Source organism: Uloborus diversus, chromosome 2 (assembly GCF_026930045.1).
Source record: "Uloborus diversus isolate 005 chromosome 2, Udiv.v.3.1, whole genome shotgun sequence".
Lineage (NCBI taxonomy): Eukaryota > Metazoa > Arthropoda > Arachnida > Araneae > Uloboridae > Uloborus > Uloborus diversus.
In genome coordinates this window covers 180,834,247-180,849,041 of record NC_072732.1, presented here as the reverse complement: position 1 = coordinate 180,849,041, position 14,795 = coordinate 180,834,247, and the positions used below count along the sequence as shown (strand labels likewise).

Below are 14,795 nucleotides of genomic sequence, written 5' to 3'. Positions count from 1 at the left end.
AGAAAGATTGCAAAATGCTATTGTATTTACTAGATGATGAGATGAATCGCATTTTAGTGTGCTTTTGTGCATCATGTTTTTATTTTCATTGGTTGCAATCATTTCAACCAATAATTGCAGCAACACTTTTTGATTTCCTTTTTCAATTATTTGTCTTAACTGTACTAAATTTTGATAAAAACTTCTTTTTGTTAGCATAACAAATGGTAATTGGTTGTCACTTCTTGGTTGTTTGTTGTCCCGTCTTGTATTTGGCTTTATACTTGGCACAATAACATTTAGAAATTAGTGCCTTGAAAATTTGCATAGAGGTTTAGCATAATCAATCGAAACATATTTTCAGATTTTAACATAATTACAATTGTAATGAATTTTGAAAAGAAAGCAAAATCGAATTAGAGAAAATAACAAAATCAAATTTAGTCAAGTTTATCATAAATTTCAAACCAAAGGACTAATAAAGAGCAAACACAAACTTTGCCTGCTCAAGGAAAAAAATTATACTATTGGAAAAGTGTCGTCTCTCGGAAAGAAGTTCAATTGCTATAAATTAAAATAATAATAATAATAACAATGTACGCAATACAAAAGAAACATATACACAATACACACACAAAACCATTTATTCAAAAATAACACGCAAGAGACCGAGTTACTTGAAGGTGAAGGACTTCTAGCCAATTAGAGGAGGTGTGTCACACATTGTTAACAGTACCACTGACCAGTAATGTTCCCATCAATTTTTATGAGGGTATACTCCCAGTAATCCACTTTGCACAACTAGTGATGTAAAATACCCGGGTATTTATTTTTAGAGGTAAATACCCAGGGTAAATACCAAAATGGGTATTCACCCGGGTATTTATTTTAAAAATTTATATTCAACTAAAATACTTTTCTGTATGTATTCCACTATGTATATATATACAGGGTCTGTTCCAAAAGTAATGCAATTTTTTTTAAAAGTAAATTATTGAACAGATTTGCACAAACATTTAAAATTTTTCAAAGTAATGTCCTTGGGCTTCTGTACATTTCTTCGTAGTCTCTGCCATGACTGGTAAGTGTCCTGAAAGGTGTTTTTGGGGACCTCCACTAAGGTCTTTGTCACGGCTAATTGGATCTCTTCTAGGGATGAAAAATGGGTTCATTTCAGGCTTGCCTTAATCCGAGAGAAAAAACGAAGTCTGTCGGCAGCGACGTTGGGGCTATAGGTTGCTGGGACAGCGTTTTCAAATGGTGTGTAGCCAGGAACTCTTGGATTCGCAGCGCGTTATGGCAAGGTGCTTGGGCACAAACTTGCCCTTGGTTCGAAAATATCATGATATTTTCAAAAATGTCCGATATTTTGATATATATCGGATATTTTGATATACATCTGATATTTTCAATTAGCACAAACTAAAGTCTTCAGAATAGTAAATGCATCCTCAAATCACTTTTTGTTTTCTTATATTATAATTACAATATGTAGACTTAAAATTAAGGTTTCTTTCATTATTTATATCTATTATTTCATTTTACATCTCTATCAATTATAATGGAGTTAATTTAGCAATAGCTATTTTACTCATTTTTCTTCTGTTAACTACTTTTACAGTTATATGATTCAGAAATAAATAATATGCATTAGTCTGTGCACAGTCATAAGACATTTTCCTTTTTTCTGAGCAACGTTTAACATTTAATTAAGGCACTTTTAATAATTAAAATTGTTACATTACTAATAATTTTATGAATATAAAATATAAGTAAAAAAGGAATTTTATATTACTTTGTCATTTTAATCATGCATTAATACATCATAAAAATATTATAGTACACAGTAGTATATATAGTACATAGCTTTTTGGTTATTTTTAATAATAAATGAACAATATTTCTATGATTAATATACTTTTTAAATTGAAAATACCGTAGTTGAAAAAATAAATATCGAAAATATCATGATATTTTCAAAATAAATATCGGATATATATCGGGATACAAATCGTGATATATATCATGATATATATCTGCGAACCCTGAACTTGCCTCACACTTTTCTCATCGCTAAATCTTGAGTAATGCAAAATACAGAAGTAGACGACATGTTCAGTTCATTTGCAACCATCTTGATAGTCAATAGAGGGTCAAAGTCTAACAGTTGAGGAACATGAGCCACATTGTTGTCAGTATTGCTGGTTGACGGCCGCCCAGAGTGTTGTTCATCTTGAACCTCTTCCCAGTCCACTTTAGAGCTCTTTAACCACCTCAAAACTTGTGAATAGGACAGAGAAGAGTCCCTGTAAGCCTAACGAATCATTCTGTTTGTCTCTTCAAGAGACTTTGTTGGTTTAGCAACAAAACTTAATCATGTACCATTTTTCCCCTGACACAATTGATGCACAGAGGTTAACATAAACTTACGTCTAGCCACTTCCACAGCTCGGAGAACCCTGAGACTGGTTTTCCGGAAAACCTTAGGGTCTCTCTCACCTAAACCAAGTAGTTCGAATATACTCCGACCAATAAAAGCGGCCTGGAGAAAACAATTGCATTACTTTCAGAATACACCTTGTATAACCAACCATATACAAAACAATAAATTTTTGCCCAAAAATTGTATTTTGATCACATATTTAAAGAATTATTGTGTGAAACAACTTAGCAATCTAATATGATATTCACATTAAATGTGTTGGATATGCCCAATCAATGTTGATTGCCAAATTTCAGATATAAAAAGCCATTCTGCAAAAAGTAAAAAGCTTAACTGGCTACAGAAAAACACAAACATCTTCTCCAATTATGACATTGAAAAGAAAGATTTTTTGGTTCACACAATATGTTTCTTTCATAATTTCATCAAGTCTTTCTATTAAAAATATTCTAAACTGTGTAATACATATGTCTGTATCAGTTTTACCAATTATTTCATATTTAGATTTTTAAAAAAAGCCCATTCACTTTTTGCATTTTTTTGTAAAATACCCAGTTTTTGGGTATTTACCCAGGCCTTGGGTAAATACCCAAAAAATATTTACCTACTCACTGGGTATTTACCCGATCCACATCACTATAACTTATGTGTATTCGATCATATACATAATCTGTCTAAAAAGTGTTTGAGAGTACACAGCATATTATACCATATGGGAAAATCCCTGCCCGTGTGAATTCAGAAAGATTATTTTCAACTGTAGGAAAGTTGAGCACTAAAATTAGTTCCAGGCTTAGGGACAATTCAATAGATGCTATGTTTTTTACTATTATTACGTTATATTATGACATTTGTTCCTTCATTTTATATTTTGTTCACAATATGTTTTTATAAATAATACAATTGTGTACAAAATTATGAAATATGGAAGCAAAAGAATGTTTTCGATCATTTTTTAATAAATTTCAAATGCCGGTATTAATAACAGTATTCTGGTATCGCCTTTTAAAAATACCGAATACCGGTATTGAATTTTTGGTCTGGTATTGCAATCCCCAATAGAAACTTATACAAAGACTAATTTCATTATGATTGGAAGAAAAATGCAATTCATGATATTGATGGAATGGGTGCATTCTTGAAAAAGACCTTAATTGCAGAAGGAAGGATTCAAAATGCAATCAAATCCTTTAAAACTCCTAAATTTTTCACAAATCTAGACATGCATGACTTTGAATTAATTAAAAAAAAAGGCATAATAAGTTTTTTAAGAAAAAGCTTAAATATTTCTAATGATGATGTTGTATGTATTTGTGTATAGGTTGAGAAATTTATTACAAAAAAAAAAGCTTAAAAAATATGGGGTTGGCTGATACCTAAGGGCAAATTTTTCTGATTAATCAGTAAAAATGTGTTTGAAGTTAGCTGATAAATTATTTTTTATTAACTATTATTATTTTTAAAAAATTATTTCAATAATTAGATTTTTTTCTAATAGCCTAAAAAAAGAAGAAAAACTAATCAATCTGTAAAAATTGGCGGTTTGTAAATAATCGGCAAGAGAGAGAGTGACCGAGTACCGATTATGACCGATTAATCAGTGTAACTCTACTTTTAACCTTTAAAAGTTAAGATAAAGGTCCCTTTTCTCCCTTAGGACAAACTAAAAATTTGTTGGCGAAAGTTTGAGCGTACTTTCAGTCTTATTTATTTCTAATGTTTATTTCTTTTCTTGTTTTGTAGTTAAGTGAGCTAAAAGAGGTGGCATCATTCTCACAATTACCAGTCTCTAACTATTTATAGTTTCCTTCATGTTTTTTTAAACTTTCATGCATATTATTATTTTTTAATTCAGGAAGTCTCGAATTTTTAAAACTTAACAAAAAAGTAACATTCTGCTTCAAAATTTATATTTTTTAAGTCGTTTATATTTATATTCGCAGGTTGTCCATAGAGATCTCAAACCCTCAAACATAATGTATGCCAATTCTTCTGGTGATCCTCAGTCGTTGCGCATTTGTGATTTTGGCTTTGCAAAACAAATGAAAGCCGAAAATGGCTTGCTAATGACTCCCTGCTACACAGCAAAGTTTGCTGCTCCAGAAGTCTTAAACAAGCAAGGCTATGATGAGGCTTGTGATATTTGGAGTATGGGCATCACATTGTGTACCATGTTAACAGGGTATGTTTTCCTTGTGTATTGGTATAACAATCATCTATATAAAAAATGCTTTAATGTGTCTGAGAATTTGAAGTGAGGAAGATAAAATTGCTCCCACTATAGACCAAGAGCTGAGCCCCCAAAACACGATTTATCTCTTTTATGGCGGGTGACCGGTTAAAATAATAAAAAAATATAATTAAAAAAATTTTGGCTCTAATCCCCCCCACTAATTTTGGGTCGCACGGCTGCGTGGGTGGATGAAAGGTCAAAAAAAAAGAAAAATATTAAAGTGATGAGTTAAATGGCTAAAAATTATATAATAACATTAAATTAATAAGAAAAAAAACGTAGCGAATTTCTCCCCCAGCTATGTTGGGGCGAACGTGGTGGCCCCCAGGGGTAAAGTATCGATTATTAAACTAAAAAAAAAAGATCACTTTCGTGTGGGGGAATTTTACAGGGTATTAGTTTCATTTTTTTGATTGCCAAAAAAAATTCCCCTCCCCCCCCAGTAACTATGGGTCAATTTGTCAAAAAAAATTTTTTTTGTTCCTCTTTATTTGGTCCAAGTCGAGTATTATTTGAACTTACGCATGACTGTTTAAGTTGCAAAAAAACCCCCCAAAGTTTTAACGTTTATTCATTAAAAAACCTCGTAGCAATTCCCCCCCCCCACACCTATGGAGGGGGTTGCTACGCGGTGCCCCCCGGGATGAATTATCGATTGATTTAATTAAAAATAAATGATCACTTTCATGGAGGGAATTTTACAAAGCATACATTTAATTGTTTTAATTGCAAACAAAAAAAAAAAATCTCCCCCCCTCCCCCTCTCCAGTAACTATGGATCAATTTGCCCCAAAAAAAATTGTTTTTTTGTTCCTCTTTATTTGGTCTGAGTCGAGTACTATTCGAACTTTAGCCTGACCGTTTAAATTGCAAAAAACAAAGTTTGAATGTTTATTCGTTAAAAAAACTCATAGCAAATTCCCCTCCCATCTATTTGTGTGTGGGGGGGGGGGTGCTACGCGATGCGCGGTTTTACAGTGTGGTGCCTCCCAGGGGTGAACTATCATTTAATTAAATAAAAAAACAAATAACTGTCGTGAGGGAATTTTGCAGAGTATACATTTAATTGTTTTAATTGCAAAAAAAAAAAAATCTCCTCCTACACCAGTAATTATGAGTTTATTTCACAAACAAAAGTGATTTTATGTTAAAATTGCAATAACGATTTTTTTACTTGTAAATTTTAATGCGTTAATCTGATGCATTAAATGAATTTTTAAAATAATAATTTGGTAATTCATATAGATTTATTTACCTTCAGCATATTGGTTGTGATAGTGTCTATCTAGTTTGATAAAAATGTTTCTGCAATCTCGATGATATAAATCTGCTTCTCTTAAGAACTCGGAAAAATCTAAATCACGAATTTCAGTTTTCAGTGTTTTCAAATCTTTGAAACTTTTATTCCTTCAAATAAAGTTTCTGTCAAAACATTCAATCTTTTATCTGGTGGCTGGCTACAGCTAAAATAACCCTTTAAAACACTCATAATATAAAAACATCAAAACATATTTTTGAAAAAAGGATTTTTTTAAGTTTTCAGTTTAAGGATGCAATACAGCGTGCTCCGAAAAGAAAAACCAACAGCTATAACGACTTCACTGTGTTGGCTACAGTTGATCACTGACGAAACTGCCCTCAAAACAGCAAGAAGAAATCTTCACAGGCGTGTACTTTCCCCTTCCTTCTTTTCATGCTGAGCACACAATGGTAGAAGCAGATGTACGGACGCTGAATTGCTTCCTTTCATTTTGAAAAATATTTCCAAATTTCTAATTTAAATTAAAAACATTTTTTTTGTGGGGGGAGGGATATTTTTTTTCCTGCTACAATCAAATGTAAACTCTGGGAAAATCCCCCCTCTCTACGAAAGTAATCTTTTTTTTTTAATTTAATCAATCGATAATTCACTTCTGGGGGGCAACAAGTTCGCCCTAACATAGTTGGGGGGGGGGTTTCTACATGTTTTTTTTTTTACCGAATAAATAATTGCAATTTTTTTTTAAATTTAAGAGGTCATGGGAAAGTTCGAATTGTACTCGACTCTCACCAAATAAAGAGAAGCAAAAAAAAAAAAAAAATTTTTTTTTGATAAATTGACCCATAGTTACTGGGGGTGGGGGGGAGATTTTTTGGCAATCAGAATAATGAAACAAATACCCTGTAAAGTTCCCGATCCCCAACCCCACGAAAGTGATCATTTTTTTTTTTTAAATTTAACAATATTCACTTCTGGGGGGGGGGGGGGCTCCCACATTCGCCTCAGTATAGCTGGAGGGGGGATTTGCTACGTGGTTTTTTATTAATTTAATGTTCTTATATAATTTTTATCCATTTCACTTATCATATTAATATTTTTTTTTTATTTTGACCACCCATATTTGATCCACCCATGCAGCATGTGACCCAAAAATAGTGGGCGGAGGGGGGGGGGGATTAGAGTCAAAATTTTTAATTAAATTTTTTTATTATTTTAACAGGCCACCCGCCATAAAACAGATAAACCGTGTTTTGGGGGCTCAGCTCATGGTCTACAGGGACGACGGGTTCGACCTGAAAAATTCATTTTGTGTTGAATAGTCCATTTATTGAGAAGGCTATAGGCTATATAACATTGCACTTTGACTAATAGGAGTGGAGCAGCAATAAGAAATGTAATGAAAATGGGAAAATTTATATAATTGTATAAAATGCTTGGAACGCCGAATACACGTACATTTTTGGGGGTAGACCGTGCAACACCGGGCAATGCAGCTAGTAGACTCAAAATTGCTTGGGAGGGGAGATCTTGTTTTGCAATTAAAACAATTAAATGTATACTCTGTAAAATTCCCTCCACGAAAGTGATCATTTTTTATTTAATCAATCGATAATTCACCCCGGGGGGGTGGGGGGTCACCACGTTGTAAAACCGCGCACCGCGTAGCAACCCCCTCCATAGGTGGGGGGGGGGGGGGATTGCTACGAGTTTTTTTAACGAATAAATGTTCAAACTTTGTGGGGGGGGGTTTGCAACTTAAACAATCATGCGTAAGTTCGAATAATACTCAACTTGGACCAAATAAAGAGGAACAAAAAAATTTTTTTTGACAAATTGACCCATAGTTACTGGGGGAGAATTTTTTTTGGCAATCAAAATAATGAAACTAATACCCTGTAAAATTCCCCCCCACGAAAGTGATCATTTTTTTTTAGTTTAATAATCGATACTTTACCCCTGGGGGCCGCCACGTTCGCCCCAACATAGCTGAGGGAGAAATTTGCTACGTGTTTTTTCTTATTAATTTAATGTTAATATTTAATTTTTAGCCATTTAACTCATCATTTTAATATTTTTCTTTTTTTGACCTTTCATCCACCCACGCAGCCGTGTGACCCAAAATTAGTGTGGGGGGGGATTAGAGATAAAGTTTTTAATTGCATTTTTTTATTATTTTAACCGGCCCCAAGCCATAAAAGAGATAAATCGCGTTTTGGGGGGTCAGCTCTTGGTCTACTAGTTTTCATGAAAATTAAAAAGTGCATATTAAATGGAGAAAAATGGTGTGCATTTTTATATACAAGCTGGCCACTTTGTTAGAGAAAGGAGAAATAGTTGGGGAATTTTTTACTAGCTGGTAAAAGTCGAAGAATTTTCGGGAATTTCATAAAATACAAGAAAAAAAAGGCATTTTAGTTTTTTTATTCAGTTTTATCAGTATTGTTAGCCACCATGGTAATATTATTACAGGCCTGTCAAAAACCTGTTTTTTTTTAAAGCCGATGTACCCAGGGTTTTTTGTGTTTCTCAAAGAGAAACCTTGTTAAAACGTTTTTTTTTTCTATGGAATAAGTAATGTTTTTAAGGGTAAAATGCATGTTTTATTCAGGGAAAGTATCAGTAAGATTTTCTCAGAAAAAAGTGTTTAGTAGAAAAAAGTTAATGTGTTTTGCATTAATGAGATAACAAAACTTGAAATTTCCCCCTTGGAGTCGAGCAATTCACTTCTTAGAAGTTGGACTTTCTAAAAGTGCCATTGTTCCAAAATTGGAAAATGTTATTTTGAATTATAATACCATTATAAATATCTCAAAGTACCATTATAAATATCTATAAGTATTTCAAACTCATATGATAAATGTCATCACATTCTCTGAAAAAGCAGATTTTTGGTAAATTTAATGAGAAAAAGCTACATAAATCTAAAAATAACTGGAATCTTTGAAAAATCAAAAAAAAAAAAAAAAAAACCCTCAATATAAAAACATTCAAACTGCATTTTAAAATATTAATTATAAGTTTTGATAAAAACTTGTTCATTAAAACTTTATTTTGTGGAAACATTTTTAGTCATGCCCCACTTTCAGAACATTTGGGGAAACGGTTAATAATGTTATAAAATTCATTCTCTATTTATAAAATTTTCTCGAATGCAGTCTTGCTTAAGATGTTTACATTTTATCCAATAGCTATACTCCGTTTGCGACTGGAATTGAAGATAATGTTCAACAAATATTAATGCATTTAGAAGATGGAAACCTCATAATGAATTCAGGTCCCTGGACTCGTGTTTCAGACATCGCAAAAGTAAGCTTTAATAATCCAAATCGATGGAACTTGATGAAACTAAATTTTGTTTAACAGCAAAATTTTGCAATTGCAATGTTTAGTTTTAAAACCAGCTCAATACATTTTTTAAAATTTTACAGCAGAGACAAAAAGTACATTTTATGCTCTACCTGCTTAATTTTTCCATTTTATTTTATTTATTTATTCTGAAGTAAGTCAGCTATCTTTTATATTTTTGAACATTCCTTCTGTTACTAACTTAATTCATGTGGTTTCTCACTTTTATGCCATGAACTGGCCTGTACAATCATCAAAAATGTGAATTGATTAAGGAACTTATTATGATGCTGTTTATGTTACCTGTGTGTGTGTGTACTTTTTTACAGTGGCGCATGTTCCCTGTAACTCATGGGGGGGGGGAGGAAGAGCAGCTGTCCCCCTTAAAAAAATAAAACAAAAAAATAAAAAATGATTTGTTGACAGTTGCTATAATTTCTAAATAAATTGAGTTCGACTCTAGTAAGTTTGTGACTGATTTTGAAAGTGTATATTTCATCTTTAAGAGCTCATTTAAAATTGATAGTTACTGATGTTTAGCTTGGTTAAAACCGCAATATAACTATAAAGCTAATTCCAGGTAATACAGTTTCAAAACCATTTCCCTTCTTCGCAAAAAATGTTTTTTCTTTTGAAGAAAGTGTGTTATTACACACGACGCCCTCCCCATATACTGTGCAAAGTTTTTTAGAAAAGTGACGCCCCCAGGGACCTTCTTTCAAGAATTTCTGTGGAGGGGGCAAGTATATACTCAATGCATTTTACAAGGAAAAGCTATAAAATGCACACACAAATGTAAAATGTATAATTATATTGTTTCTGAAATTTGGAGACTCATCCTCTGATTGCTCAAATGACGAGTTTGTCCCCTCAAGATAATTGTTATCCCTTAAAATGTACTACCAATGAAATGATAATGAAGAAAGTTATTGTTTGCAGGATTTAATAAGAAAAATGCTGAACATGAATCCGAAGAAGAGAATTTCTGCATCAGATGTTTTGAATCATCCTTTTATTAGGACACCACACTTTCTTCCTAATACTCAGTTGAAATTTCAAGATATTGAAACAGTAAAAGTAAGTCTGCTAATTATATGTGTTTAACTTTCAAGTACATGTCATGTTTTTACTTCCTTTTACATAGTAAACAGGAAGTACAATGTATGCAGTCGTCCCTCGCTACTTAGCGCTTCGATTTTCGCGTCTTCACTACATCGTGGTTTTTTTTTTCAAATATAGTAATTAACTTTTTTTATGCGCTCGTGTAAACTGTTTCCTACATAAGAATAACAAAGTATGTCTTTTAAGTAAGGTAAGCGCTTCTGAGGGCTGTAGCTGTACTAGTTGAGGGAGTGGAGGTATAAAATCGTCGAAGAAAGAGTTGGGAATCGCTATCTCATTTTAATCATTAAACACTAACTGAAAAGTATAAATCATTGCATTATTACATCTGTTACTGTAAATGGTGTTCAAGAATGTATTAGATTTTTAAGTTGTATACGTAATACAGTGCTCTCCGTTCCTGAAAAAAGTGGTCATTAATGGAGGTTGGTCTCATTAGGTCATTTTTTAACATACAAAGGTGATATAGCACCTATGGAAATTATTCATATTCTTCCTGCAGGGTAATCAAAAGCAATAGAATAAGAACGTTTAAACAAAGAAACTTCTTTTTTTTTTTTTGAAATTTTTAATGTAAAATGTAATTTTTTACATGATTTTTACATTTAAACACTATTTAGTAGCGTTAAAATATGTAAAGAGATTTGCCTGCTTCAGGCTTTTAGTTTCGTCTGAAACAACTTTAGATTCTAACTTAGCTTTTAGCTGTAAAAATAAGTTATTAATGTCCTCATCATTAGTGCAATCTGAGTGCAACATAAGATTATCTATCTCTGTTAGTTTGTTGAGCTGACAGCCTTGGTCGTACAGCATCCGTCAACCCCGCGTTTTCATCACCTTCATTAAATGTATAACATTAATACGTTTCTCGAGCGTGAGATCAACTCACTTTTTCGACATTTTTACTGCGATGTTGATCAAATGCAGATCCAATGCAGCACTGAAACCAATACTTTAGCTATTCAAAAATGAGCTGTAGATTTTGTTCACTCTAATCACCCCTCTCCCGTAGTAACCAAGAAATTCCAAGAAGCAATCCTTTAGAGAACTTCTATTCTTATCACCCTTCCTCAATGATAGGGGACGCACGCCTGACTTGAGTGGTGATATACCTGTGCAACCTTTTAACTTCCCAAGGGTCCGAAAAACTACGCCCTCCTTTTTATGACATTTTTGAGGTTTAGAACAGGAGAAGACAAGAAAGGAACGTGTTTGAAACCACAGGGAGAATAGATTTTAATCCCTTATTCTGGTTTCTTTCCACTTCTGTTAACAAGAGAAGACTGATATGTGTGCAAACTAAATGTTCTATTGCTTTTCATTTGTTGTCTCTCTTTTTTGGTTTCTAACGAAAAATTCCTAGCATTTGTTACAGCTGAAGTTTTGATATGCCGGTCGTTGTGAGAGGTTTCGATGGTCTTTCCCAGAAGTATTTTAACATTAGGTATATACGGGGGAAAATTGGTGCCATGGAAAATTGGTCGTTAATAGAGGTGGTCGCTATATAGAGGTGGTCGTTCATAGAGGTTTCACTGTACCTTAAATGAAGATAATTGTAGAGGAAGAACAAGGGTACATACGGTCACTAACTGGCAATTATTTCATCATCCAACAAATTGAGCTATTTTCACAGATTAGTAGTAGTGTGTACGAACTGCATTGTATGTGTAGTTTATTTCCCAATAATTAACAACGTGCTACCTATTACGTCTAACATATCTTATTTTCTCATATTTTGTGCAATTTTATAAATAATGCAAATGTAATGGTGGCTACGTTTCATGTCTAGGGGGCTCTACCAATGTTAAATTGTCCTAAGTAAGTTTTATGTGCTAAAATTAGGAAAATATATGGTTTATAAATACAGAATCCTACTTCACGGAAATTCAGTTATCGCGGTAAAGTCTGGAACGAATTAACTGCGATAAACGAGGGTTGACTGTACTCGCATATCAACCTAATTTTAGGTAGTAAATCTCAAAAAAATTGAAAACCTGCTTATAAGTTGAGCTTTTAATTTATGAAAAAAATTGGTAAAAAGTTGCTGCTATTTTTGAACATATGTTTATAAAAAGGAGGAAAATGAAATGTAATGAACATTCTTATGTTAAAAAAAGTCAGATTTTTATTCTTTTGCACGAAGAGGGTTCATTTCTGCAATTGTGATTTTTGTAAAGGGTTTGATTTCGCTGTTGCGATTTTTTTGTTACTTGTTGCTTTTATTTTGAATCAATATCAATAAAATTTTGACCTGTAATCATATTACATTCTTAAAAAAAAAAAAATAATAAAAGATATTAATTCACGACTATAAGGAAAATTCGCGATTACCAGCAATTCTCGCCTTTCATCCTGTATTCAACCGTTTACAGTAGTTATTTATTTCAGTCAGACTATGTAAAATTATAGCAGAATGTGTAAGAATTTACTTTTTTAGCATCTATTCAAAAGGGGTGGACTAAAATCGGGTAAATGTTCAAGTTTTCGAGGGTCTTTTTTCCCCCAAGAGTTGTTCAGGGAAAATTTTCGGAAATTCTGCCCCACTTATAAATCAACCCCCTAACTTTTAACCCTCATTTTTTGTACTGAATTTCTCAACTTATATATGAGTATATACGGTATTGTAATCTCAAAAATATTTGCTCTCAAATATCAGCTGTAATACTGTCAGCCCTGCTTAATCGGGTAACAGATAAACGAATACCCTGCTTATACGAATAAAACCTCCCGGCTCCGAATATTTCCCCATAGACGCAATGTAAAAGATCCCGGCTTAACCAAATAATTTCCCCGGATGATCGAATAATGTTTATCAGCTTTCGCAAATAGTTTTGTTAAAAATTTTTTTTTGAATAAATTAGAAATAAGTTGAATAAAGACAACTGTTGACTTAAAAATATAAAACAATATTTTTTGCTTTCAACAGGCTTGAAAAAACTTCAATTTTTCATCAAAACATTTCCTACATTCTATCTAATTTCTTTTGTCGTTGCCATTACTATAAACAGCTCAGTCGATAACTAAGTTAAATAATACAAAGAAATATGCTCATTTCAGATGATAATAAATAGAAAAATATTGAATGTAAAACACGGCAGACGGGAAAGGAGAAAAGTACTTGGAAAAGTGTTCTCAAAAGACCTTTGAGCAAGCAATCTACTATTACAGAATTTTTTTCAAAAAACATTGGACTGAAATAAAGTGCCAATACCAACATTTCATAACTCAAGTTGAAAGTTACTTTTTTATAATTTTCATATGTACTATAAAATACGAACTGTTTTGTTTACTTAGCTTATTTCTAAAACTTTTTACAAATATCATTAGTTATTTCTTTTATAAAACTTTTGATTTGTAATCGAAATTATACATTATTAATATTATTTATTACGTTTTCCTGCTTCATCAAATACCCTGCTTAATCGAATAATATTTCTTGGAACCGAAGATATTGGATTAAGCGGGGTTGACAGTATTTATATTTCCAATTTGGCTCACCCCAGAATGAATGTTGAAAGGTTTTCTTTTCTCATACACTGCTCTGGGCAAACTATTTAATAATTGTTTTGTGAGCATAACTTCTATAGCATTATAGCCTTCATTTGATACACATTGCTGAGTAAGTCTTTTGTTGTGTGCTTTGTCTCTTGAGAAAAGAAATTAAGTTTATAGAATCTTGAATAATTTAATAACCATTTTAAATGTATAAATAAATGTTTTTCTTTTAAAGGGGGCTGTTAAGGTTACATTTGAAGCAATGAGGATATCACCCAAGCCTTTAAAACTTTTGCCAGTTGAAGCATCAGAGTTAGCACAAAGACGCAAAACCAGAAGACGTCTAGTGGTGTGACATTTTCCGTACAATATGACAATGTTTCTGTTGTCTTTACAACTTTACAATATTTTTACAAATTCTTTTGCATTCCAAATCAAATCTAATTTATCTTTTGAAAATGTTTTAAAGGAAGAGAAAGCAAACCAAATGGATAATTCATAAATAAAATCTTGCACAAAAGCAAACGTCTGTTTCAACATACCAGTGAATCTTTCTTCAATGCTGAGCTCAGATAGCTAAAAAATATTTTCAGATAGCCAAATTTTTAGCTTTACAGTCGAAATCTAAATGTTGAAACAGCTGTTTTTTTTCCATAGGATTTTTTTTTTTTTTAAATTTGTGAATTACCCATTTTAGTTTTGTTTTTGATTCTTGAACAGAGGTTTTATCTATCAATGTGTTAATGGTTGATAAAATGCCAAAGAGGTCTATTTTTGTAAGTGTTTAATCATATAATGCAATTTCTATTTTCCTTAAATCTTACCCTATTACTTTAAAAAAACTAATCTATGTAATTTTTAATGATTTTCTCATGTATTTATAAAATTTGAGTATTCTGTTACGTTTGCATTTACTT

At 32.2% G+C, this 14,795-nt stretch overlaps 1 protein-coding gene across 1 annotated transcript in view; it reads left to right on the top strand.

Annotated features, from left to right (window-relative positions):
• LOC129216689 (ribosomal protein S6 kinase 2 alpha-like) overlaps positions 1–14,233 on the top strand; it is a 72,256-nt gene extending 58,023 nt beyond the window's left edge. The window contains exons 16-19 of the mRNA XM_054850904.1: positions 4,366–4,604; positions 9,105–9,222; positions 10,201–10,338; positions 14,114–14,233. Coding sequence (XP_054706879.1) covers positions 4,366–4,604; positions 9,105–9,222; positions 10,201–10,338; positions 14,114–14,233 — 615 coding nt within the window. The remainder of the gene's footprint in view (positions 1–4,365; positions 4,605–9,104; positions 9,223–10,200; positions 10,339–14,113) is intronic.
• The last annotated feature ends 562 nt before the right edge of the window (positions 14,234–14,795 follow it).